Below are 26629 nucleotides of genomic sequence, written 5' to 3'. Positions count from 1 at the left end.
CCAAGCCCTTAGTTATCCCTATCCCTGGTCTTATCCCAATACAGCTCAGTCCCAGCACTCACTGTCCAAGCCCTTAGTTATCCCTATCCCTGGTCCTATCCCAATACAGCTCAGTCCCAGCCTTTTGAGTACCACTCTAGCATTTAAATCCTCAACAATCCCAGCCAGCATTCCAACACCGGTGCCCCTGAGGAGAGAGAGAGAGGAAGAGTCTGACTGGAGTGTGAGCGACACACACACACACAAAGGAGCAAGGCAAGAAACAACATCTCCAGGGTGGATGGTGTAGGCCCCTGCTGTAGAGGTATTATAGAAGAGGAAGGAAGTGAACCTGATCCGTCTGCCAGTCTACTGTTACAGAGCCTGTATCAATATCTAGTAGCAATCCTCAGAGAACACTGAGATAGACACCACACTTATGTGCATCCCAAATGGCACCCTATTCCCTGTATAGTGTACTACATTTGACCAGGGCCCATATGCCTCTGGTCAAAAGTAGTGCAATATGTAGAGAATATGGTGGCATTTGGAGTGTAGACTGAACAAAGTCAGTTTAAAAGAAAACATAAGTAGAGGCTCTAGTCTAAAAGACACATATTAACAACCAACCATTTTTACAAGACTGAGAATCACTCATTAAAAGTACATTGCAACTGCTACTGTGTCAGAGAGAATCTTGATTGACTTTGACATTTGATTTGCTGCTCTTGTTATTAGACGTTTGGGATTTTGCCTCAGTCGGTGCTACAGTCGATGTGATCACGATCGTGACGGATGTAGGGGGGTGTATGGGCTATAGAGGGGGGGGTAGCAGGGGTGGGGGCGACCCCCTCAACAATAGGTACCATCTCTCTCTACGTATCACAGGTAGCCCCTCACAACACGTATTGACGTAGCACACAGGTTATGCCAAACAATAATGTCATGACGTTGGCCTGTGGGTAAGGTTTATGACCCCCCCATAAATACCTTTCTCCCTTCCCTCTCTCTCTGACTCTACAGAGGGACTCTTGAATAGCCTTTGTTAAACATAGAGAGTCTGGGAACATTGAACAAGTGGAGGGAAAGGAACCATATTTCGGTAATAGAACCAGTTGAAAATATGCGTTGGTACTTAATGAATATGATGTCAGTTCGGTTGTCATCTGAGACATTATGACTGATGACAGGACAACCTAAACTGTATCTGGGAAAGTCTACACATTATAGTTATCAGATTCACATGGAATTGTTGTGCAATTCAAATGTTTAAATATACAATTATTGGTGAAAAGATTAAATGTAATTTTAGCTTCCAAATGAGAGATTTGGGTTTTCATAAGGTTAGGGCTCTGCTCAATCAGTGGCCCGCGCCTGTGAAGAGACATGGGTTATAAAGTATGAAACACACCCTTCTCCCTCCACTATATAAGCCCTTGACGAAAATGTAACCTCCTGTTCCGGGTACATTAGGATGACGATCCGATGTCAGAAGGATTCAGATAATAACTACAGAACGAAGCCAACCTCAGCGTGAACTTTGGTTGCGAATGGTATGAACTTTGAACTCTTATTCGCTACAGAAGTGATACCTCCTAGCTGTTGAGTTAGCAGTGGCCGCTGTAAACGTGGGCTAGGAAAGGACGGACAGAGTATCCCGTCTACCACACAATGACGACACTACAACGTTTCCCGTTCACCACCAGAGACATTCTTCAAAGGACAAAGGACTCTGTTGGGCAACACGGCCTTCCATCTACCACCAACCTATTGAAGCGCAGCTCATAGTAAATATTTATTGCATTTTCCTTTTCCAAATGGGCGGTAATTTAGAATGCATAACATTCTGTATTTACGATAGAGTAGCTGCCTACGGCCCGATAGAGACATCGCTTCTCCCTTTGTTCTTCAGTCTTCCCGCTCTTTCACTCAAACCCAGACCCCTTTTCTTTGTGTAACCAGCTGTCATATCTGTTCTGTGCGCTAGGGACATTTTCCTTTATGACATAATTTGTAATCAATGTATGATTCATTCTGTGTATATGTAATTCTGTGTGATTAGTTAGGTATTTAGTAAATAAATAATTAAACCCAATTTTGTATTGCTGATTCAACTTGTTAGCCAGGGTTCGTGAAGATAACCAAGAATTTACAACTTTCAGATGAGACTGAAATAAGGTGACAATTAATATTTACTGCTACTGATGTAAAATATTACTAGGTCTTTAAGAGTTTATTCAGAAGATAACTGTTCTATAAATATTATTTTGTGGTGCCCCGACTTTCTAGGTAATTACATTTACATGATTAGCTCAATCAGGTATAGGATTTTATAGAATAGCATGTCATATCACTTAATCCAGCATAGCCAAAGACACGACAATAAGCAAATATGTACTTTTTTTCTACAACCCTGGACACCAGGGTTTAAAGTGTGTATCAGTCCATGTCATTGTGTGAGCGGAATGTGAATTGATGTGTGAGAGAGAGAGGGGTCATGATCAGATGAGCTCCTGCATTTTTCAGCATGTTCTTAAAAAACAATAGATTTAGAGTTAGATAAACTTGGATTTTTTTGCCAGGAACATATACGGGATGCTACCCTCTACAACAACCTTCACTCCAAATCAAAACTCAAAACCCACAACCTGATCTTGGACGGAATTACGGAATCACCTGGAAGGCTTACAACTACCAAAGATTACTATTCCAAAGCTATACAGCAAATGCTCTGGAAACCTGAAAACACCAACCTGGAACTGAGTGAGTAATGTTTAGTCTGAAGCTTTATTTTATTTCCAAAAGCCAAGAAGAAAAATACATTCCATTACTATATAAGGACTGAATGCTAAATTAAGGCTGCCAAGCTTGATACAACTTCAATTAGCACTTCTCCACCTGAAACTAGTGTTGGGGGAAAAACATACAACATTATAAAATCCATGTACACAAACAACAAGTGTGTGGATACAATTGGCTGAAAACACACACTTTTCTTTCCACAGGGCCGTGGGGTGACACAGGGATGCAGCTTAAGCCCCACCCTCTTCAACATATATATCAACGAATTGGCAAGGGCACCAGAACCAGAGCAGCACCCGGCCTCACCCTACTAGAATCTGAAGTCAAATGTCTACTGTTTGCTGATGATCTGGTGCTTTTGTCCCCAACCAAGGAGGGCCTACAGCAGCACCTAGATCTTATGCACAGATTCTGTCAGGCCTGGGCCCTAACAGCCAAATCTCAGTAAAACAAAAATAATGGTGTTCCAAAAAAGGTCCAGTTGCCAGGACCACAAATACAAATTCCATCTAGACACAGTTGCCCTAGAGCACACAAAAAACTATACACCTCAGCCTAAACATCAGCGCCACAGGTAACTTCCACAAAGCTTTGAACGATCTGAGACAAGTAAAGAAGGGCCTTCTATGCCATCAAAAGGAAAATAAAATTTGACAATGCCAATTACGATCTGAAAAGAAAATACTTGAATCAGTTATAGAACCCATTGCCTATATGGTTGTGAGGTATGAACCAAGAATTCACAAAATGGGACAAACACCAAATGGAGACTCTGCATGCAGAATTCAGCAAAAACAACCCTCTGCATGCAGAGCAGAATTAGGCAGACACCCGCTAATTATCAAAGTCCAGAAAAGAGATGTTAAATTCTACAACCACCTAAAAGGAAGCGATTCCCAAACCTTCCATAACAAAGCCATCACCTACAGAGAGATGAACCTGGAGAAGAGTCCCCTAAGCAAGCTCATCCTGGGGCTCTGTTCACAAACACAAAAACACCCCACAGAGCCCCAGGACAGCAACACAATTAGACCCAACCAAATCATGAGAAAATAAAAAGATAATTACTTGACACATTAGAAAGAATTAACAAAAACACAGAGCAAACTAGAATGCTATTTGGCCCTGAACAGAAAGTACACAGTTGCAGAATACCTGACCACCGTGACTGACCCAAACTTAAGGAACGCTTTGACTATGTACAGACTCAGTGAGCATAGCCTTGCTATAGAAAGACCGCCATAGGCAGACAATGCCCACAAAATGAGGTGGAAACTGAGCTGTACTTACTAACCTCATGCCAAATGTATGACCATATTAGAGACACATATTTCACTCATTTATTTTCCCTTTTGTACTTTAACTATTTGCATAACATTGTAAATAGACATAATATGGCATTTGAAATGTCTTTATTCTTTTGGAGTGTAATGTTTACTGTCCATTTTTTATTGTTTATTTCACTTTTGTTTATTATCTATTTTACTTGATTTGGCAATTTAAACATATGTTTCCCATGCCAATAAACCCCCTTAAATTGAAATAGAATTGAGAGAGAGAGAGATATGATGCATTATTCAAAGCGTCACCTTCTGTGTTTGAAGTTGAGTTCAAAGCCATGCTAATCAGGACAGGAGTCTAAAGTCGGTCTGTATTTCATTCCAGAACAGACACACACTCACACACACTTTTTGCACACACCACACTCTTATTCTTTTTTTTACCTGAGTGGTTACCATGATGACTCCAAAGGTTTTTTTATCAGGACCAATCAGAGTTCTGATTAGCTAAAGAAGAGTGCTCTCCTCTCTCTTCTCTCCTCACTCTCCTCTCTCTGTCTCTGCTCTCTCTCCTCTCTCTGTCTCTGCTCTCTCTCCTCTCCTCCCTCTGTCTCTGATCTCTGTTTCCTCTCCTCTCTCTGTCTCTGCTCTCTCCTCTCCTCTCTCTGCTCTCTCCTCTCCTCTGTCTCTGCTCCTTCAGTCTCTCTTCCTTCAATCATCACTTATCTCCTCTCCTTTCACAGCCTCCTATGCTCTCTCCCTTCTGTTCCTTCCCCCTCCTCTCCTCTCCCTCTTGTCCTCTCTCTCCCCCTCTCTACATTACTGCTGGAGGAAGAGGAGGAGTGTGGGGGGGATGGAGAGGAAAGGATGATGGAGGAAGAGGATAAGAAGGAAGAAGAGGGATTAAGAATGAGGACAATGACGCCCCCAAGGTGAGAGCTGGAGAGGGGGATGAAAGAGAAGGAGAGAGCAGAGGGCGTCTTTGCCCTTCTGTAAGGAGGGATGCTAATTTAATTAGTGGTCTTTAAGGGACGGCCTCTGGTTAAACATGGAAGCAACAGAGAGACAGGTGAAATCTCTGGGCTATAAAGGAGAGAGACAGAGAGACAGACATATAGAGAGAGAAATAAAGAGAGAGGGGGAAGACAGAGTTTATTTATTTTCTCTTTTGTACTTTAACTATTTGCACATCGTTACAACACGGTATATAGACATAATGACATTTGAAATGTCTTAATTCGTTTGGAACTTTTGTGAGCGTAATTTTTACTGTTCATGTTTTATTGTTTATTTCCCTTTGAGAGAGAGAGAAAGACCATTTAATTGACTTGAGAGAGAAAGTAAAGCCCATTGAATTGAATTGAGAGCGAAAGAGAGTCTTCAGCTTCAGTCTCCAGCTCTAAAGCTGGGCTAGAGAATCTGTCACGCCCTGATCTGTTTCACATGTCCTTGTGCTTGTCTCCACCCCCTCCAGGTGTTGCCCATCTTCTCCACTTATCCTCTGGGTATTGAAAAAACTTAAGCGCTATGGCTTTTCAACCTCTGCCATATTGTGGATTCAGAGCTATCTATCTAATAGAACTCAGACGGTTTTCTTTAATGTCTCTAATGTCAAACATGTAAAGTGTGGTGTACCGCAGGGCAGCTCTCTAGGCCCTCTACTCTTTTCTATTTTTACCAATGACCTACCACTGGCATTAAACAAAGCATGTATGCTGATGATTCAACCATATACGCATCAGCAAACACAGCTAATGAAGTCACTGAAACCCTTAACAAAGAGTTGCAGTCTGTTTTGGAATGGGTGGCCAGTGATAAACTGGTCCTGAACATCTCTAAAACTAAGAGCATTGTATTTGGTACAAATCATTCCTTAAGTGCTAGACCTCAGCTGAATCTGGTAATGAATGGTGTGGCTGTTGAAAAAGTTGAGGAGACTAAATTACTTGGCGTTACCTTAGATTGTAAACTGTCATGGTCAAAACATATAGATTCAATGGTTGCAAAGATTAGGCCTAGTCTTAACAAAGAGATGCTCTGATTTTTTTGACACCACATTCCAAAAAGCAAGTTCTGCAGGCTCTAGTTTTGTCTAATTTTGATTATTGTCCAGTCATGTGGTCCAGTGCTGCAAGGAAAGACCTAGTTAAGCTGCAGCTGGCCCAGAACAGAGCAGCACATTTTGCTCTTAATTGTAATCAGTGGGCTAATATGAATACTATACATGCCAGTCTCTATTGGCTAAGAGTTGAGGAGAGACTGACTGCATCACTTCTTTTTATGAGAAACAATGTGTTGAAATCCCAAATTGTTTGCATAGTCAACTTACACACAGCTCTGACACACACACACTTATCCCACCAGACATGCCACCAGGGGTCTTTTCATAGTCCCCAAATCCAGAACAAATTCAAGAAAGCGTACAGTATTATATAGAGCCCTTATTGCATGGAACTTCCTTCCATCTCATATTGCTCAAATAAACAGCAAACCTGGTTTCAAAAAACAGATAAAACAACATCTCGCTGCATAACGCCTCTCCCCTATTTGACCTAGATAGTTTGTGTGTATGCATTGATATGTAGGCTACGTGTGCCTTTTTGAAAATGTATGTTGTTCTGTCCGTGAGCTGTTCTTGTCTCATGATGTTCTGTATTATGTTTCATATTTTGTGTGGACCCCTGCCTGCCGTCCTGTACCTTTGCTCCACCTCTGGATTACTGAAGTCTGCCTGACCCTGACCATGAGCCTGCCTGCCGTCCTGTACCTTTGCTCCTACTCTGGATTATCGACCTCTGCCTGACCTGACCCTGAGCCTGCATGCCTTCCTGTACCTTGGCCTCTGCTCTGGATTATCGACCCCTGCCTGCCTTGACCGGTCGTTTGCCTGCCCCTGTTGTTACAATAAACATTGTTACTTCACACAGTCTGCACTTGGGTCTTACCTTGATTCCTGATAGAATCAAAGCTAGATAAACAGAATGAGGGGTGGAAGTTAGGGTTAACATGATGTATTGCTGTTGTAAGGTCTACTGTATTACTCTGGGTTATTGGTTAAAGTCTGAGCTGTGTTTACATTAAAGACCTGAGGTTATTGTCTCTTAACACTCAGGGTGGAATGTGGAAGAGGCAGAGCAGAGGCAGGGCTGGAGTAAAAGTGCATATTACTGGAGACTGACATTCAATATTGCAAGATGGCGCCAACAGAGTTGGTCGCCTCGCTTCAAGTCCTTAGGAAACAATACAGTCATTTTTTTGTTTTTTGTTACATTGTTAGCCCAGAAAATCTTGAGTGTTATTACAAACAGCCAGGAAGAACTATTGGATATAAGAGCGACGTCAACTTACCAACATTACGACCAGGAATACAACTTTCCTGAAGCGAATCCTTTGTTCGGACCTCCACCCTGGACATTGGATCTAATCCCAGAGGCCGACCCAAAACAACGTTGTTGCCGCAGGAGAGGCAGACGGGGGGGCCTCCTGGTCAGACTTAGAAGGTGAGCACACCATCCACCGCTTCCGAGCATATTACTCGCCAATGTCCAGTCTCTAGACAACAAGGTGGATGAAATTAGGGCACGAGTTGCCTTCCAGAGAGACATCAGAGATTGTAACATTCTCTGTTTCATGGAAACATGGCTCACTCGGGATATGTTGTCAGAGTTGGTACAGCCACTGGGTTTCTTCATGTGTCGCGCCAACAGAAACAAACATCTCTCTGGTAAGAAGAATGGCGGGGGTGTATGCCTCATGATTAACGACTCATGGTGTAATCATAACAACATACAGGAACTCAAGTCCTTTTGTTCACCTGACCTAGAATTCCTTACAATCAAATGCCGACCGCATGATCTACCAAAATAATTATTTTCGATTATAGTATACCCCCCAAACAGATACCTCGATGGCCCTGAAAGAACTTCACTGGACTCCATGTAAACTGGAAACCATATATCCTGAGGCTGCATTTATTGTAGCTGGGGCTTTTAACAAATCTAATTTGAGAACAAGGCTACCTAAATTCTACCAGCACATTGACTGTGCTGGACCACTGCTACTCTAACTTCCGCAATGAATACAAGGCCCCTCTACCACCCACTCGGCAAATCTGACCATGACTCCATCTTGTTGCTCCCCTCATATAGGCAGAAACTAAAACTAGAAACTAAAAGAGCCAGTGCTTAGATATATCCAACACAAATCTGACCAATCGGATTCCACACTTCAAGATTACGCGATCACGTGGACTGGGATATGTTCCAGGTAGCCTCAGACAATAACATTGACGTATACCCTGACTCGGTGAGTGAGTTTATTAGGAAGTGCATTGGAGATGTTGTACCCACTGTGACTATTAAAACCTACCCTAACCAGAAACCGTGGATTGATGGCAGCATTCGTGCAAAACTGGAAGTGTGAACCACCACATTTAATCATGGCAAGGCGACTGGAAACATGACCGAATACAAACAGTGTAGTTATTCCCTCTGCAAGGCAATCAAATAAGCAAAGCGTCAGTACAGAGACAAAGTTGAGTCGTAATTTAACGGCGTATGTGGCAGGGTCTACAGAAAATCACAGATTACAAAAAGAAAACCAGCCCTGTCGCGGACATCAACGTCTTGCTCCCAGACAAATTAAACAACTTCTTTGCGCGCTTTGAGGACAATACAGTGGCACCGACACGGCACACTACCAAAGACTGTGGGCTCTCCTTCTCCATGGCCAACGTGAGTAAAATATTTAAACGTGTTAACCCTCGCAAGGCTGCCGGCCCAGACAGCATCCCTAGCCGAATACAGCGCCTCTTCAACCTCAGGGGGCTGAAGAAATGTGGCTTGTCACCTAAAACCCTCACAAACTTTTACAGATGCACAATCGAGAGCATCCTGTCGGGCTGTATCACCGCCTGGTACGGTAACTGCACTGCCCTTAACCGCAAGGCTCTCCAGAGGGTAGTGCTGTCTGCACAACGCATCACCGGGGGCAAACTACCTGCCCTCCAGGACACCTACAGCACCCTATGTCACAGGAAGGCCAAAAAGATCATAGAGGACAACAACCACCCGAGCCACTGCCTGTTCACCCCGCTATCATCCAGAAGGCGAGGTCAGTACAGGTGCATCAAAGCAAGGACCGAGAGACTGAAAAACAGCTTCTATCTCAAGGCCATCAGACTGTTAAACAGCCACTTTAATAAACCTGCGGGCTCTCCTTCACTGCAGCCGAGGTGAGTAAAACATTTAAACGTGTTAACCCTCGCAAGGCTGCAGGCCCAGACGGCATTCCCAGCCGCGTCCTCAGAGCATGCACAGACCAGCTGGCTGGTGTTTTTACGGACATATTCAATCAATCCTTATCCCAGTCTGCTGTTCCCACATGCTTCAAGAGGGCCACCATTGTTCCTGTTCCCAAGAAAGCTAAGGTAACTGAGCTAAATGACTACCGCCCCGTAGCACTCACTTCCGTCATCATGAAGTGCTTTGAGAGACTAGTCAAGGACCATATCACCTCCACCCTACCTGACACCCTAGACCCACTCCAATTTGCTTACCGACCCAATAGGTCCACAGATGACGCAATCGCAACCACACTGCACACTGCCCTAACCCATCTGGACAAGAGGAATACCTATGTGAGAATAATGTTCATCGACTACAGCTCAGCATTTAACACCATAGTACCCTCCAAACTCGTCATCAAGCTCGAGACCCTGGGTCTCGACCCCGCCCTGTGCAACTGGGTACTGGACTTCCTGACGGGCCGCCCCCAGGTGGTGAGGGTAGGTAACAACATCTCCACCCCGCTGATCCTCAACACTGGGGCCCCACAAGGGTGCGTTCTGAGCCCTCTCCTGTACTCCCTGTTCACCCACGACTGCGTGGCCATGCACGCCTCCAACTCAATCATCAAGTTTGCGGACGACACTACAGTGGTAGGCTTGATTACCAACAACGACGAGACGGCCTACAGGGAGGAGGTGAGGGCCCTCGGAGTGTGGTGTCAGGAAAATAACCTCACACTCAACGTCAACAAAACAAAGGAGATGATTGTGGACTTCAGGAAACAGCAGAGGGAGCACCCCCCTATCCACATCGACGGGACAGTAGTGGAGAGGGTAGTAAGTTTTAAGTTCCTCGACGTACACATCACGGACAAACTGAATTGGTCCACCCACACAGACAGCGTTGTGAAGAAGGCGCAGCAGCGCCTCTTCAACCTCAGGAGGCTGAAGAAATTCGGCTTGTCACCAAAAGCACTCACAAACTTCTACAGATGCACAGATGCACGGCCTATGCCGTTCTGTACCATCACTCATTCATATATCTTTATGTACATATTCTTTATCCCTTTACACTTGTGTGTATAAGGTAGTAGTTGTGGAATTGTTAGGTTAGATTACTCGTTGGTTATTACTGCATTGTCGGAACTAGAAGCACAAGCATTTCGCTACACTCGCATTAACATCTGCTAACCATGTGTATGTGACAAATAAAATTTGATTTGATTTGATCACTAACATTGAGCGGCTGCTGCCAACATACTGACTCAAATCTCTAGCCACTTTAAAAATAAAAAAGTGGATGTAATAAATGTATCGCTAGTCACTTTAAACAATGCCACTTTATATAATGTTTACATATCCTACATTACTCATCTCATACAGTTGAAGTCAGAAGTTTACATACACTTAGGTTGGAGTCATTAAAACTCGTTTTTCAACCACTCCACAAATGTCTTGTTTTAACAAACTATAGATTTGGCAAGTAAGTTAGGACTTTGTGCATGACACAAGTCATTTTTCCAACAATTGTTTACAGACAGATTATTTCACTTATAATTCAGTGTATCACAATTCCAGTGGGTCAGAAGTTTACATACACTAAGTTGACTGTGCCTTTAAACAGCTTGGAACATTTCAGAAAAGTATGTCATGGCTTTAGAAGCTTCTAATAGGCTAATTGACATAATTTGAGTCAATTGGAGGTGTACCTGTGGATGTATTTCAAGGCCTACCTTCAAACCCAGTGCCTCTTTGCTTGATATCATGGGAAAATCAAAAGAAATCAGCCAAGACCTCAGAAAAAAATTGTAGACCTCTGGTTCATCCTTGGGAGCAATTTCCAAACGCCTGAAGGTACCACGTTCATCTGTACAAACAATAGTACGCAAGTATAAGCACCATTGGACCAAGCAGCCGTCATACCGCACAGGAAGGAGACGCATTCTGTCGCCTAGAGATGAACATACTTTGGCGCAAATCAATCCCAGAACAACAGCAAAGGACCTTGTGAAGATGCTGGAGGAAACGGGTACAAAACTATCTATATCCACAGTAAAACGAGTCCTATATCAACATAACCTGAAAGGCCGCTCAGCAAGGAAGAAGCCACTGCTCCAAAACCGCCATAAAAAAGCCAGACTATGGTTTGCAACTGCACATGGGGACAAAGATCGTACTTTTTGGAGAAATGTCGTCTGGTCTGATGAAACAAAAATAGAACTGTTTGGCCATAATGACCATAGTTATGTTTGAAGGAAAAAGAACACCATCCCAACCGTGAAGCACGAGGGTGGCAGCATCATGTTGTGGGGGTGCTTTGCTGCAGGAGGGACTGGTGCACTTCACAAAATAGATGGCATCATGAGGGAAGGAAAATTATGTGGATATATTGAAGCAACATCTCAGCAACATCTATATTGAAGACATCAGTCAGGAAGTTAAAGCTTGGTCGCAAATGGGTCTTCCAAATGGACAATGACCCCAAGCATACTTCCAAAGTTGTGACAAAATGGCTTAAGGACAACAACGTTAAGGCATTGGAGTGGCCATCACAAAGCCTTGACCTCAATCCTACAGAAAATTTTGGGGAAGAACTGAAAAAGTGTGTACGAGCAAGGAGGCCTACAAACCTGACTCAGTTACACCAGTTCTGTCAGGAGGATTGGGCCAGAATTCACCCAACTTATTCTGGGAAACATGTGGAAGGCTACCCGAAACGTTTGACCAAAGTTAAACAATTTATAGGCAATGCTACCAAATACTAATTGAGTGTATGTAAACTTCTGACCCACTGACCCATAAAGAAATAAAAGCTGAAATAAATCATTCTCTACTATTATTCTGACATTTCACATTGTTAAAATAAAGTGGTGATCCTAACTGACCTAAGACAGGGAATTTTATGTCAGAATTAAATGTCAGGAATTGTGAAAAACTGAGTTTAAATGTATTTGGCTAAGTTGTATGTTAACTTCCGACTTCAACTGTATGTATATACTCTATTTTAAAAGATCTATTGCATTTTGCCTATGCCGCACGGCCATCGCGCATCCAGATTTATATGTACATATTCTTATTCCATCCCCTTACATTGTGTGTACAAGGTAGTCATTGTGAATTTGTTCGATTACTTGTTAGATATTACTGCACTGTTGGAACTAGAAGCACAAGCATTTCGCTCATCTTGCATTAACATCCACTAACCATGTGTATGTGACCAATAACATTTGATTTGATTTGATATTGGAAAGTGGGATCGTACACCTTGAAATGTAGAGGAGCTGGAGAAGGTTTGAAAGTGTTTGAAAGTCCAGTTCAAAGCAAGTCAGCGAGGGAAACTCTTGAAGCACTTCAAAGGAGTTAAGGCCGCAATAAGAGGAAGAATGTACCGATGTAGGGATAGAAATCTGCGGACTGGTTTCAACCTTGTGTGAGTCTTTGAGACTCAGGAAATGCCTTCCAAATGTCTGAGCTTTCAGAACTCTCTTTCTCTCTCCCTCTGAATGTGTCCCCCATGTGTGTGTCTTTTCCCTGTTGGCTTTGATCTTTCCTGACAGATCATGACCCCTGACCTTGACCCTTATCAGCCGGAGTGAGAACATAAAACAACAATGCTGCTGCCACAAAGACCTCTGCTTTGGTGACCACTGCTACGGTGACTGTTACCGCAGCGACCTCTAATTGTTGTTCAATTAAAATATACTGCAAATCGGCTCAAAACAGATACGGTTTTCTGGTAGCTAGGATTTATCCACTGAGCGGTCAGGGCAGGGAGAGGGAGTGGTTTGGCGCCATACTGTACGTACATTCTGCAGTGGGTCTTGCTGGTACCGTGAGAGCTGAGACTCAGAGTGGTAGAAACCCTTCCTCAGACTCTTCAGATCACCACTTTTAATCTGCTGAGAGATAGAGGGAGAGAAAGAGAGAGAGAGAGAGAGAGCAGCAAGAGGAAGAGGGAGAGAGAGAGAGAGAGGGAGAGAGAGAACACATTTAGAGGAGTAGACAGTGCACACGGAAGTCCAAGAGGAGAAAATGTGCTGCTGATATCTGTACAAGAGAGAGGAGCTCAGCACAGAAGTTGAGAGGTTTGATGCTCAGGATTGTCAATAGGCCATTTTAGAACACCTTGTAAGACAGCAGTTGTCAGTTCAGTTCATTTATACGCTATCTATCATATCATTGAAAATGGCCAGCATGTGTTTTGTATTCTCCTGCCTGGGGTAAAATAAATGGCATCCCTCTGCCTCAGGACACTGTGACTTTGGTTAGCTGCCTTTAAAAATGTCACCAATCTGTGTATAACAAGGCAATAACAGAGAGAAGACATAAGGGTAGATAGATAGAAAAACACAAACTGCGCCCTTGGGGTTACAACTGTATACCAGGCTTTTAAGAGGATTGGCCTCTTTTTGCAGAGAGAGAGAGAGTGTGTGTGTGTTGGTGTGTGTGTGTGTGTGTGTGTGTGTGTGTGTGTGTGTGTGTGTGTGTGTGTGTGTGTGTGTGTGTGTGTGTGTGTGTGTGTGTGTGTGTGAACTATTCAGTTGAAAACACTCGTTGTGGTTAGGCTCCCTTCCAGGTCTGTGCTACCTGCTACCCTAAAGGATGCATTATGTGTTCTCTTTGAGGGTTTTATGTTCTCTATGTGGGGATGCGCAGAATCCCCATCCATAAGGGATCAACATGTTGCCAGCCAACACACAGAATGGTAGCGTGTCGTCTTTGGGGTCATCACAGCAGCACAAAAACCCTGTGTAATCTGTCTGAGTGTGTTTTGTGTCACTGCCTGGCCCTTCAGATGCTCCTGTGTGTGTGTGTGTGTGTGTGTGTGTGTGTGTGTGTGTGTGGTGTGTGTGTGTGGGTGTGTGTGTGTGTGTGTTGTGTGTGTGTGGGTGTGTGTGTGTGTGGTGTGTGTGGTGTTGTGTGTGGGTTGGGTGTGTGTGTGTGTGTGTCTTTCTATCTCAACTCAGTCTCTCAATTCCAAAGGGGCTTTATTTGCATGGGAAACACATGTTTACATTGACAAAGCAAGATAATAAACAAAAGTTAAATAAACAATCAGAAATTAACATTACACTCACAAAAGTTTCAAAATAATTTAAATTGAGATTTCAAATTGTCATGACTTTCCCTCCTGGGTGAGGATCAAAGAGAGCTCCTCTCTCTCTCTCACCAGAGAGGAGGGGGGGGGGGGAGTGGGGCCTGTTCTAGGACTTTAATGACCGGTCGTAAACTTCCTCTCTCATGCACTGTAGTATGGAGAAGTCAAAAATCCTTTGTGTGTAGAGAGAGACTCTGCCCCAAAACTTTAACATCAAAAGGTTGGACATTGAAACAATATTTTTTATGTAAATAATGTGGGGAATGGTTGGTGAGGCTCCAAACAATAATCATGTCAAAGCAGTTGTTTTGTGATATCATTAAGGACGGTATAACTAAACAGCTGCATCTCTGAAAGTATTCGCATTCAAGGGGTCAGGTTGACATCTAAATGCTGTAAAATATATATGATTAAATATGAAACTATATGTGAGAAGATGCAATGTTATTTTAGCCTTCTAAATGAGATAATTGTTTTTATATAAACTTTTGCCAAGTCAGTAACCATGCCCACATGAGCACAGACATTATGCCAAAAGAATGGAACGCCCCTTTTGCCAGAGTGCTTATAAAGAACTCCTAAAGAATTAACATATTAGGCCAGACAGCATGGAGCGGCTGACAAATGGTTTAAAACTACAAGACCAGTACATTGTCGGGTTGTTACTGGCGTGTAAAATGGTTTAAAACTACTAGACCAGACAGCGTGTAGCGGTGGCTACACGTGACAAATGGTCTAGAACTACAAGACCCTCTGAAACTCAACGAGTGAAGAAGACTAAGACATGCACCGCCTGCAGCTCTGCATGTAAAGTAGTCTAGAACTTTGACCAAAGACACGAGGAAGATCTCATCAAACGACCATTGGAACATCTGATGTATCCAGTCTTCCAGAACAAAGAAAGCTACTACTACAACTACTAAGGACATGGTGATCTCTAGTGGACAACCAGAGACTTTCTGTTGAACTATTCGTCACAGACGGATCGGACAATTTCAACAGAGACAGACGACAATATGTACATTGCATTTCTAAATCCGAATGAGCGGTTGTTGGGGTGCTAAATATCCATATTGACGATGAGCGTATTATTCAACTGTATGTACGATAAAATTCCTTTGTCTCTCCTTCTCCCGCTCTTTCGTTCCCCACCTTTTCATTGTGTAACCAGCCGTCATATCGGGTTAGTCCACTAGGGACTTTTCATTGCATTATGTTAGTAATCAATTCAACCTTTTACTGTGTGTGTTTACATATTTCTGTGTGATTATTTCATTAGTTTATGTAAACTGAGTCATCATGTAGACTAGGGTTCGTGCAGATTAATAGAATATTACGACGTTCAGAATGAGACTGATATGAGGTAAAAATACATGAATAAGTGACTGTTATCTATAGATATGAATATATCTTATAAGAGTATAATTCGGGAGATAGTAACTCGTTAAATACGTTTTCCCGTGGTGCCCCAAGTTACTGAGTTAATTGTTACATGATTAATTTAATCACGTAATCAATTAAACATAGTTCATTGATTTGATAAGTTAACAGTCATCGCATTAATGATAATACGTCACGGCAAATATGTTATATTATGGCTATGTATAGTGTTTTAACACTCTGAAAATAGTTAAAGTACAAAAGGGAAAATAGATTAACATAAATATAGGTTATATTTACAATGGTGTTTGTTCTTCACTGGTTGCCCTTTTCTTGTGGCAACAGGTCACAAATCTTGCTGTGATGGCACACTGTGGTATTTCACCTAATTTTGAATTATTGGTTGGTGAGCGGACCCCACACCTCACAACCATAAAGAGCAATGGGTTCTATAACTGGTTCAAGTATTTTTAGCCAGATCCTAATTGGGATGTCGAATTTTATGCTCCTTTTGATGGCGTAGAAGGCCCTTCTTGCCTTGTCTCTCAGACCGTTCAAAGCTTGGTGGAAGTTACCTGTGGTGCTGATGTTTAGGCCAAGGTATGTATAGTTTTTTGTGTGCTCTGGGGCAACAGTGTCTAGATGGAATTTGTATTTGTGGTCTTAGCAACTGGACATTTTTTGGAACACCATTATTTTTGTCCTAATGAGATTCACCTAGGGCCTAGGTCTGACAGAATCTGTGCAGAAGATCTAGGTGCTGCTGTAGGCCCTCCTTGGTTAAGGACAGAAGCACCAGATCATCAGCAAACAGTAGCCAGTTGACTTCAGATTCTAGTCAGGTGAGGCTAGGTGCTGCCGACTGTTCTAGTGCCCTCGCCAATTCGTTGAAATACTGTATATGTTGTTCAGGGAGGGTCTCTCTGTCGCTCTCTGTTCTGATTGGTGTTATGGGTTAGGTTCAGTGGGATGACAGTACTATCTCCATAGTCGGGTTGGTTGTTTAGCAACAAATCTCTGTAGTGAAGTCTCTTACGACAGCAGTATGTGTATTATGTAATCACAGAAATGTATGTATGGAGAAATGTCTACATCAATAGGACACTCATATCTGTGACCCAAATGACACCCTATTCCCTATTCCCTTTAGAGTCCAACACCTCGGACCAGATCACTTTTGAAACTCATTCAGGGAATTACAAAAACAGAGAGTTTTCATCCCAAAAGTCTTTGTTTAAATTGCTAAATAATTTAACAGTACACCAGGGATACTTGTTTCTGTGATTCTTAAAATACAGAGCCTGAAATTATAATTTTGTTACATTGTTTGCTGGCTCAGCTGGTTACCTCTCAGTCTTATTGACCACCCAATATTGCTAACTAGTGATGCCCCGATATGACATTTTTGCCCGATACCGATATCTGATATTTTCCTTGACAAAAAAACCCGATACCGATAACCAATATTAAACATTTTTGCAGCCTTTTAAGCATTCTAGTACAGTTAAATAGTTAACACACACACACATGTACGCAGTGGACTTGGGCACTGCATCTCAGTGCAAGAGGTGTCACTACAGTCCCTGGTTCGAATCCAGGCTGTATCAAATCCAGTCGTAACTGGGAGTCCCATAGGGCGGCGCACAATTGGCCCAGCGTCGTCCGGGTCTTCACTGTAAATAAGAGTTTGTTCTTAACTGACTTGCCTAGTTACATAAAGGTTACACACAAACACACCACAACAACATAATCTAGGTGTCATCATCTAAAATAACCCTAATTTATAAGACAGTTCTTATTTGATTAATGGTGGTCGGACCCATCTATGTGAAGCTAGCCACGAGTGGACTTTGCGGTTAGCCTTCAAAATAAAAGTATGGCATAATTCTACTATTTGTATTAATTTGCATCACTGTCAATGACATACTTTTACTTTGAAGGCAAACTGCAAATTCTACGACTGTGCCTAATCCTTATTGTGGCTAGCTTCACAACAGATAACCCGGTCCGGTCGAGCCTCACTAGCCAGATGAAGCTAGCTGGCTGCTTATAACGTTAGCTTTGGGCAACAGGGTTAAGTAGCTTGCTAGCTATTTATTTTCATGAACTGAAGTTTAATTTCAATAGGCGAACAATAAGTGGCAACCTAGCTAATACTTACTCACAAGGATTCCTAAATCATTGCTAAGAATAATAAAATGACTGCAGTTTCTACTGGTCATTGTTTTCAGGCTGGTTGTATTGGTGATAGGTAGGTACCAATCTAAAGCTAGCTAGCTACCCCAGAAGTTGCGGTCGAACAAATGATGCTTTATTACCAACGCGGTATTGTAAACACATCGTTCGTGGCCGGTGTTCGCTTGTTTGCAGATTTTTTTGTACAGCTTTGACAGTGCTACTGTATCTTTTTTGACATGCAAAGACCCAAACGGCGTTCCATAGTATGTATGTCGTGAAGCTAATAGCAGTGACGCTATTACTGTGTAACTCCGGTAGGGTAACGTCTGAAAAATAGCGCACTTGGTAGTGTGTACCGGTGCTCCACCAGTCGGCGAAAGCCAACATCACCCACGACAGAGAACGGTTGATTGTCATTATCTGGGCTTTAATGGATTTCACCTTTGAGTTGTCTCGCTGAAACATCGCCAACATTTTTAACATCGCCGTTAAACTAGACATCGGCCCGATACCGATGTTGGCATTTTAAGCTAATATCGTCCGATTGCGATATGTTCACCGATATATTAGGCATCCCTATTGCTAACGCTAGCTAGCTAGCCAGTTAATATAACTTGTTTTTTCTAAATGTACTGTATCTAGCTAAGTTAGCCACGTTATGAATACAACTCTCATTTGCTGTCGACATCAGGATACGATTTGAGAGCATTAATTACCTCCGAAAGTGGTTAGTAACTTTGGCTGCATACTGACAGTGCATTCAGAGCCATCCAGTAGCTAGCCACATTACAACCAAAGACAGTACAGTGTGAAGATAGGCAGAAACTGCTTCTCCAATAGAAATCCTCGTTCACACTTGTAGGCGATGTCATGGCGATATTGGCTAGCTAAGCTCATGCGTAGAAGCACGGTTCTAACAGTCGTCTCTCGCCGAACTGCGCATGTGCAGGCCATCAAATCAAAGGCACTCCTTCGATATCAACGTGTCAGTTTGTCACTTTCATGAGGTTGGAGTAATAACAAGTTCAACTACTTAAGACATTGGCTCAAATCTACGTTGTGCCTTTAAATTTCAAGAAAATGAACAACTAAGGAAGAATTTTTCACTTCTCTCATTGACTTCTCAAACCCCAAACCCCGGCCTGGTCAGGTTTCGCAAACGCTTCTGGAAGTCTTGTGATATTGCACCTCTGGGTTTAGAAAGTCTGTGCTACAACCTCCATTTTCACCAGGTTCCCATGAAGCATATGCAATGAGAGTCCACCACAACATACCAGACAGTCACCTGATTAGCAAGGGCTAGTCTGTGTTTCATTTCATTGTGTATTAAAAACACAGTTTGAGATCGTTGTGAGGGGATTTCACCAGTGGTCCGAAGAGGGAATTGTTTGCCACAGTAACCAAGAGGGTGGCATTTGGGACACACACCTATTCTATTCACCTCTAGCTGATGTCATAATGATGCTCCATCTGGTCATTACAATGTTACTAAAACTCTTTACTACGCTGAGTGCACACTCTCTTCCCTGTAGTATCCATCTCTCTCGGGTAGGTACTTTAGTGTGTATGTGTGTGCATTCATGTGTGAGTAAATGTGTGTGAACCTGTGTGTATGTGCTCTAAGACCTCCGTGTAGAGAGTAGAGATAGTACAAATATGCGTGTGTTCTTGTTGTTGCTCCTCACGGATTCCATGTGAAATCAGACCCCAGACAGAATGACAATGAGAAGCAATGAAACATTCATCCCATGAGTGAGTTCTCGTGCTCTCCCATCATTTATCCCAATCCATTATTGAAGTTCACTTTCACTGTGGAGCTGAATTATTCACTTAACCATACCCTCCCTCCCTCCCTCCCTCCCTCCCTTCCCCTCTCTCTCCATCTCCTCTGTGTAGCCGATTACTTGGCAATATTTAGCTTTCTCTATTAGCTCCCACTACATCTCTCTCATTCTCTGTTTATACTTTGAAAATGACACTCTCGTCACTACTGCCTTCTCTGACTCTCCCACTAGAGAGTTTAGGTTTGAAAAAGTGAGAATGGGAGACATTAAGAGAGAGTTTAGGTTTGAGAAAGTGAGAATGGGAGACATTAAGAGTGGAAATTGAAAAACAGAGCATGGTGATAGTTTTCACCATGGTAACATACAGTAGCTGAGAGTTTTACCTGTGATAGAAGCTGCTTGTTGTCATCCTCCAGGATGCGGACCTTGGTCTCCAGTTGCCTGATGTAGTTGGAAGACGGACCTGGAAGAATAAAGAGGCAGAGAAAATATAATGGAAAAGAATGTCAGTCAGTCCCACTGATCCAAGGCCTGTCTCATATCAATGACAGTGTCTGTCTCCCAAATGGCACCATATCCCCTTTAAAGTGCACTACATTTAATAGGGCTTTGGTCAAAAGTAGTACACTATATATAGAACAGGATTCCATTTGGGACGCAGCCTCTGTTAAATCCAGGTGTCCATTCCGGTTCTGAAACAATGGAGTTCAATAGACCAAGAACCATGTGTGCCCACAGATTCCCTCCCGTCTCTGTTAATACCAATTAGGTTGTGTTTGATGTATTCTGAGTTGGGCTCTGGGTCCCTCTGTTTGTGTGATGCTCAGCAGTCCTCTCAACCTTAATCCCCCACCAGTTCTACTGTTGACTCTCCCATGGGGATTATGTTGTGTTAGCGCTCCACTAAGACCAACATTGCTGTCTTTTTTTCTCCTGTAAACTGCTGATACCCAACACTCAATACCGGATTGCACAACTATTTCCTTTAGAGAGATCTATATCCTATACATCAACCAAAGCACTGGAATAATGGAATTGTTCAGTGGCACGAAAACGTCTTGGTTTTCATTATTTAAATGGACTGTATCAATAATGGCAGTGATTATTAGGCCCTACACACACACCTCTCTCTATCTATCTCTCTGTTCTCTCTCTCTCTCTCTCTGTTCTCTATCTCTCTCTCTCTGTTCTCTCTCTGTTCTCTCTCTCTCTCTGTTCTATCTCTCTCTCTCTGTTCTCAATTCAATTCGCTTTATTGGCATGACGCAACAATGTACATATTGCCAAAGCTTATTTTGGATATTTACAATATAACAATTAATTTTTAATTAACACTCTCTCTCTCTCTCTCTCTCTCTCTCTCTCTCTCTCTCTCTCTCTCTCTCTCTCTCTCTCTCTCTCTCTCTCTCTCTCTCTCTCTCTCTCTCTCTGCATAAGCATGCTCTATCCTCCGTCTCAGTAGTTACCCTAATGAGAGGGGAGGCCCTGTAGAAGTGTGTGTGTGTGTGTGTGATGACTGAAACTAAGAGGGGATCTCTCTGCCATACAAAGAAACACACCTGTTCCTCCATATCACCCTCTGAAGGAATGAGACAGAGAGAAAGAAAGAGATGGGGACTAGACAGTGGAACCAATCCCAAGGAGACTAATGGTCTAGCTGGTAGACATAAAGATGTGAAGGCCGTGACACAAGCCAGAGTTCATCTCATGTACCATATAACCTCTGACCTCATGACTAGTAAATCACAAAAACCCAGTTACGTTGTTGCTGGACAAGGGTCGAGTCCCAAATGGCATCCCATTCCCTATATAGTGCATTGCTTTTGAACAGAGCCCTATGGGTCCCGGTCAACCATAAAGGCCGCAGGTAGCCTAGCGGTTAAGAGCGTTGGGCCAGTAAAGCCTTGTTCACATCGGCAGTCTGAAGTGACTCAAATAGAAAAATGCATATCCTATTAGAATCTGTTATCTTTCATTGTCTAAACAGCCAAAAAGCACATGTAATCTGATATTTCACGCCACACTTCAAACCACTTTCGGAGGAGGTTTGAAGTCAGATACAAATCTGATTCCTGGCCATGCGACTTGTGTCTGAACGGTCAAATCTGATTTAATTGACCTCAAGTGGTTTTAAGACTGTTATTTGGCATATCTTGTTGTTTGCTAGCTACTCTGTTCACAATTTGACAGAAACATGTGGTAGCTATGTGAATGTGCCAGAAAGCTAAACAGCTACCTAGCTAGTTGACTGCTGTGGCTAACCAAAAAGGACTCGTTTGAAAAGTTGGATCATCTTATCCTCTGAGGCTTTAAAAGTGTTCTTACACTATGTTTTGAACATTTAAAGTAACTGGGAAACGTCCATGGCAGGTATACTGTGTCAGCTTAGCTTGCTACATCACGAGCACCACCAATCAGCCTGCACCACTGTGCACACACACACACCAACTAGCGTAGCCATGTCAACAACTGACTGCTGTCTGAACACACAAATACAATCTGGTCACTTGTAACTTGCTGTTTGGACAGTCAGTACTCCAAAACGGATTTGAAAAACCAAACGAATTTGAGCATTAAGGCATACAGTGTGAATACAGTGTAAATACAGTGCGAATAGAGTGTGAATACAGTGTGAAGCCAGGTTGCTTACGGCAACTTGTATCTACTCCACCACCAGGTGTCAGTATATTACACATAGAACCAATGACACAGCCAAGGCATTCATGGCCATTAGACTGGCTGTTTGTCGCTGACTGTCTCTGTCTCAGCTGTGAGAATGAGAGGCACAGACAGACAGATCCAGTAGTGATTAACTTGATTCATCCCCCACAGGGTGAAGAGAGAGCAGGAGAGGGAGAGAGAGGGAGGGAGAGAGAGAGAGAGAGAGGAAAGGCGAAAGGCTCCTGTAACTCCTGTAAGCCTCTTTGCCCTTTTGTGACCCTCTAATCTAACTACAGTAGAACTGCTCTGGTCAGCTGACCTGCCCTGTCCTGTACCCTGCAGCTAACTCCAAAGCCGATAACTTCAGGCAGGCAGACAGGCCAGCTAGCAGGGGTAACAAGGGGGTAACAAGGGGTTATAAACCCTACAGATAGACCTCGGGCCAGTGGGTAACCAGGGGTTAAACCCTACAGATAGACCTCAGGCCAGTGGGTAACCAGGGGTTAAACCCTAGGGGGTTTTAACGTTGAACAGGCGATACTGGAAGGGATAGCGGTTTTTAGATTATGTACAGGGGTAAGCTGACAGGGATAACTGGAAATAAGAGGTAGATATGCTACGGCGGCGGTTAAGGTCGACAGGGATATCTGGAGGGGGATAGAGGTCAGATATGTACAGGGTAAGTGACAGGATTACTGGAGGGATAGAACGCAGATGGAGACTATGTACGGAGGTAGGTGACAGGATAACTGGAGGATGCGGTTATTAGATCATGTTTACAGAAACGGTGACAGGGGTACTAGGATACTGGAGATAGAGGTAAGATATGCTAACAGCGGGGCTAAGTGACACGGGCATACTAGGAGGGATAGCGTTTAGATATGTACAGGCGGTAAGGTGACAGGGATACTGAGGGTATAGAGGTAGATATGTACAGGGGTAAGGTGACAGTATACCTGGAAGGATATAGAGGATTAGATAATGTAACAGGTACGGTGACAGGATACTGGAGGGATTAGAGGTTAGATATACAGGGAAGTGACAGCGGATACTGGAGGGATGATAGAGGTAATATGTAACAGCGGGTAAGGTGACAGGCATACTGGAGGATAGAGGTAGATATGAACAGGGGTAAGTGGACCAGGGATACTGGAGGGATAGAGTAGATATTGTACCAGGGGCTAAAGGTGACAGGCGATTACTGCGAGCGATAGAGGTAGAATGTACAGAGTAAGGGTGACAGGGATACTGGAGGGATAGAGGTAGATATTGTACGGGCGTAAGGGTGACAGGGATACTGGAGGAACGGTTAGATATGTACAGGGTAAGGTGACAGGGATACTGGAGGGATTCAGGAGGTAATATGACAGGGTAACGGTGACCAGGATCCTGGAGGATAGAGGTGGCTAGGATACAGATGTCAGGCTTATTATTGATTGGGGTAAGGTGACACGGGAATACCACAGTTGTACTGGAGGTAGAGAGTATGGCGGAAAGAGGTGATTTGTAGATATTGTACCTTAGGTGAATTGTGTTTGGAAAATAAAGATCGACATGTCTTAAAAAAAATGTAGGTGTAACATGGTGACAGAAGTGAATACTGGAAGGGATAAGGTAGAGTATGTACAGGAGGGAGGGTAACTATTTCATTCAGTACCCAGAAATGTGTAAGGGTTTTTTAACTTAAACCTGGGTCCCTGAAGGGCCTCAACTTACCCTTAATCCTGCGGGTTAAATTTGTCCCAAAAGACACCCCAACCTTTACTTTGGAACAAAAGCAAATCGTTATTCTCCAAGGAAACATAACGGAACTGTTTATTGATTTAAAACCAAGTAATGGTAGCTACGTGACGTCTATATTTGCACCTAGATCTCGGTAAATAGCATAACCAAATATCCTAGTCTGTGAACAAAATGTTGTGTAGTGAGGTGTTAGACTATGTAAATGTTAGGTAAGTGGCCTTGAATGTAGACAAAATCCATAAGTGAGTCTGTGTGATTCGTGCTTGTTGTGTACTCCCTAACGACCTTGGGTTCCGAGAATGTAGACTTTAGTGGGCGTGTCCAATATTTATCTCTGATTTAAACCGTTTAATTAAATACGAAAGAAAGTCGAGATATGAAAGACAGCAATGCTGTAAAGTTATCTGAGATGACGGCCTACCAACACTACAGAACCTACACAATAAGAGATAAGAAGAGAGAGAGTGGACGGCCGACTTCTAGATGAGCTAAAGAATTTAATGCTCCGGCCACTCCGGAATTAAAAGAGTCACAAAGATAAACATCCAAAAGAAATACAATCACTAGAGAATCTATATAAACCATCGTATATAATCACGTGACAAGCATAATAGGTAGCCGGCAATTGTGATTGCTCAAATTGAGACAATTCTGCATGTAATAGATATACAATGAGAAGTAGCATGCCACCACCACAGCCCTTCATTGTAACTAGCCGTAAGCCATCCTTCTTCGAGTCTATGGTCTTTTACCAGCGTGGTACTGTCCTCACCATAACCAAAGCACCCGTACAACACATCAGATCAACAAGCAACCAGTCCAACGACATCGACTACTAACCCAAACAATGCGAAACTCGACCACACGTACGCATAGAAAGTATTTAGAGACCTATTGCAGACCACATGCATCAACACACCTTCTACCAACATCACTACAAACGGAGGCAATAACAATACCACCCACTCAGCCTGACGATCGACTCTCATCCTGATTAGCTGGTCTTGTTAAACCCGAAGCTGGTTACCACTGGGCTCGCTGGAACCGAGTTGTCTAATCTGCTGATTGAAAGCCGAGTGAATTTAAACCAAACGAAAATAACTGTGTTATCCGCACCGGCCACCGGGATCGTTTCTTATCATAGGTAGGCTGCTATAAACCAACCAATGGATTCCAACCCACTGGCCTGCAACAGGCATCCACATAATTATTCAGATACGATAAGCGGGTCCTTAAAACTCCCAATGCAGCCTAAATAACCCAAACTTGACGAACCATGAACGAAGACTCTATACTTTTAAGGGATCCAATGTACACAACCCACAGCTGAATTACCTCTAGCTCCGAGTGCTACGTATAGAATCCTGTCAATCTGGTTGAAGCAAGTCATTAACTCTCCAACCTGGTTTAGGCCCACTGGCCTGAGTAGGGTCTACTCAACAAGTAGTGTGAGTTTAGACACACATTGGCGTTAACTACACTCAAACTGGCATTCAGTACTAGTCATGTCCCTTATTAGGTGTTTAAACCCCCTGGTTACCCACTGCCGGGAGGGGTCTATCTGTAGGGTTTAAACCCCTGGTTACCCACTGGCCCGAGGTCGATCTGTGAGGGGGTGTGTAGTGAAGCCCGGCTTGTGTACCCGCGCCTGTGTTACCCGCTGACTAGGCTGGGCGCTGTGCTGCCTGCCTGAGAGGTTGATCGCGGGCTTGTGGGAGGTTAAAGCTGCCCAGGAGGGTACAGGACAGGGCCAGTCAGCTGACCAGACAGTCTCTATGTAGTTAGATTAGAGGCCGGTGCACAAAAGGGCAAGAGGTTCTGGGTACCCAGGAGTTATACAGGAGCCTGTTGTCGCTTTCCTCTCTCTCTCTCATTCTCCTCCCTCCTCATTCTCCCTCTCCTGCTCTCTTTCCCCTGTTGGGGATGAATCAAGTTAAATCACTACTCGGATTCTGTCCTCCTGTGCCTGCTCCATTTTCAGCAGCTGAGACAGAGACAAGGTCAGCGACAAACAAGCACAGGGTGCTAAGTGGCCAGTGGAATGCGCACCACAGTTCCCTGTGCGTCCTGGAACACCAGATCTCAGATTCACCACTCGCGTGGAATCTGGAAGGCCATCATGTGGTGTAATTACATCTCCTTCACCTGCAGCCTGGTCCGTGTCAACTTACCATACAGCAGTTGCACACTGTAATATGCAACCTGGGCTTCACAGCGTATTCAACACTTGCCACTTTGCTCATTTCCAGAACTCCTAATCATGATCCAACGGTGTATGAGTTCATGCACATGCGTGTGAATACCAGACTTAATGCTCAAATTCGTTTGTTTTTCAAATCCGTGTTTTGTATAGAGGTGCTTACTGAATCCAAGAGTACTGGACGTCCAAACAGCAAGTTACAAGGCGTGACCATAGTCCACCTCTCTATCTTCCTTT

At 43.4% G+C, this 26629-nt stretch overlaps 1 protein-coding gene across 3 annotated transcripts in view; it reads right to left on the bottom strand.

The window, feature by feature from the left end:
* The window catches only part of LOC111963482 (coiled-coil domain-containing protein 85C-A-like), an 85527-nt gene that overhangs the window by 10367 nt on the left and 48531 nt on the right, over window positions 1-26629 (bottom strand). The window contains exons 2-3 of one of the 3 annotated variants that reach the window (XM_023986953.2): window positions 20172-20251; window positions 13155-13247 (exon numbers count right to left, since the gene is read on the bottom strand). In XM_023986953.2, coding sequence (XP_023842721.1) covers window positions 13155-13247; window positions 20172-20251 — 173 coding nt within the window. The remainder of the gene's footprint in view (window positions 1-13154; window positions 13248-20171; window positions 20252-26629) is intronic. The other 2 variants (XM_023986954.2, XM_023986955.2) reach the window with 2 other exon arrangements.

Source organism: Salvelinus sp. IW2-2015, linkage group LG4q.2 (assembly GCF_002910315.2).
Source record: "Salvelinus sp. IW2-2015 linkage group LG4q.2, ASM291031v2, whole genome shotgun sequence".
NCBI lineage: Eukaryota > Metazoa > Chordata > Actinopteri > Salmoniformes > Salmonidae > Salvelinus > Salvelinus sp. IW2-2015.
Note: the sequence above shows the minus strand (reverse complement) of the source record. Positions and strands in the feature narration are given on the sequence as shown.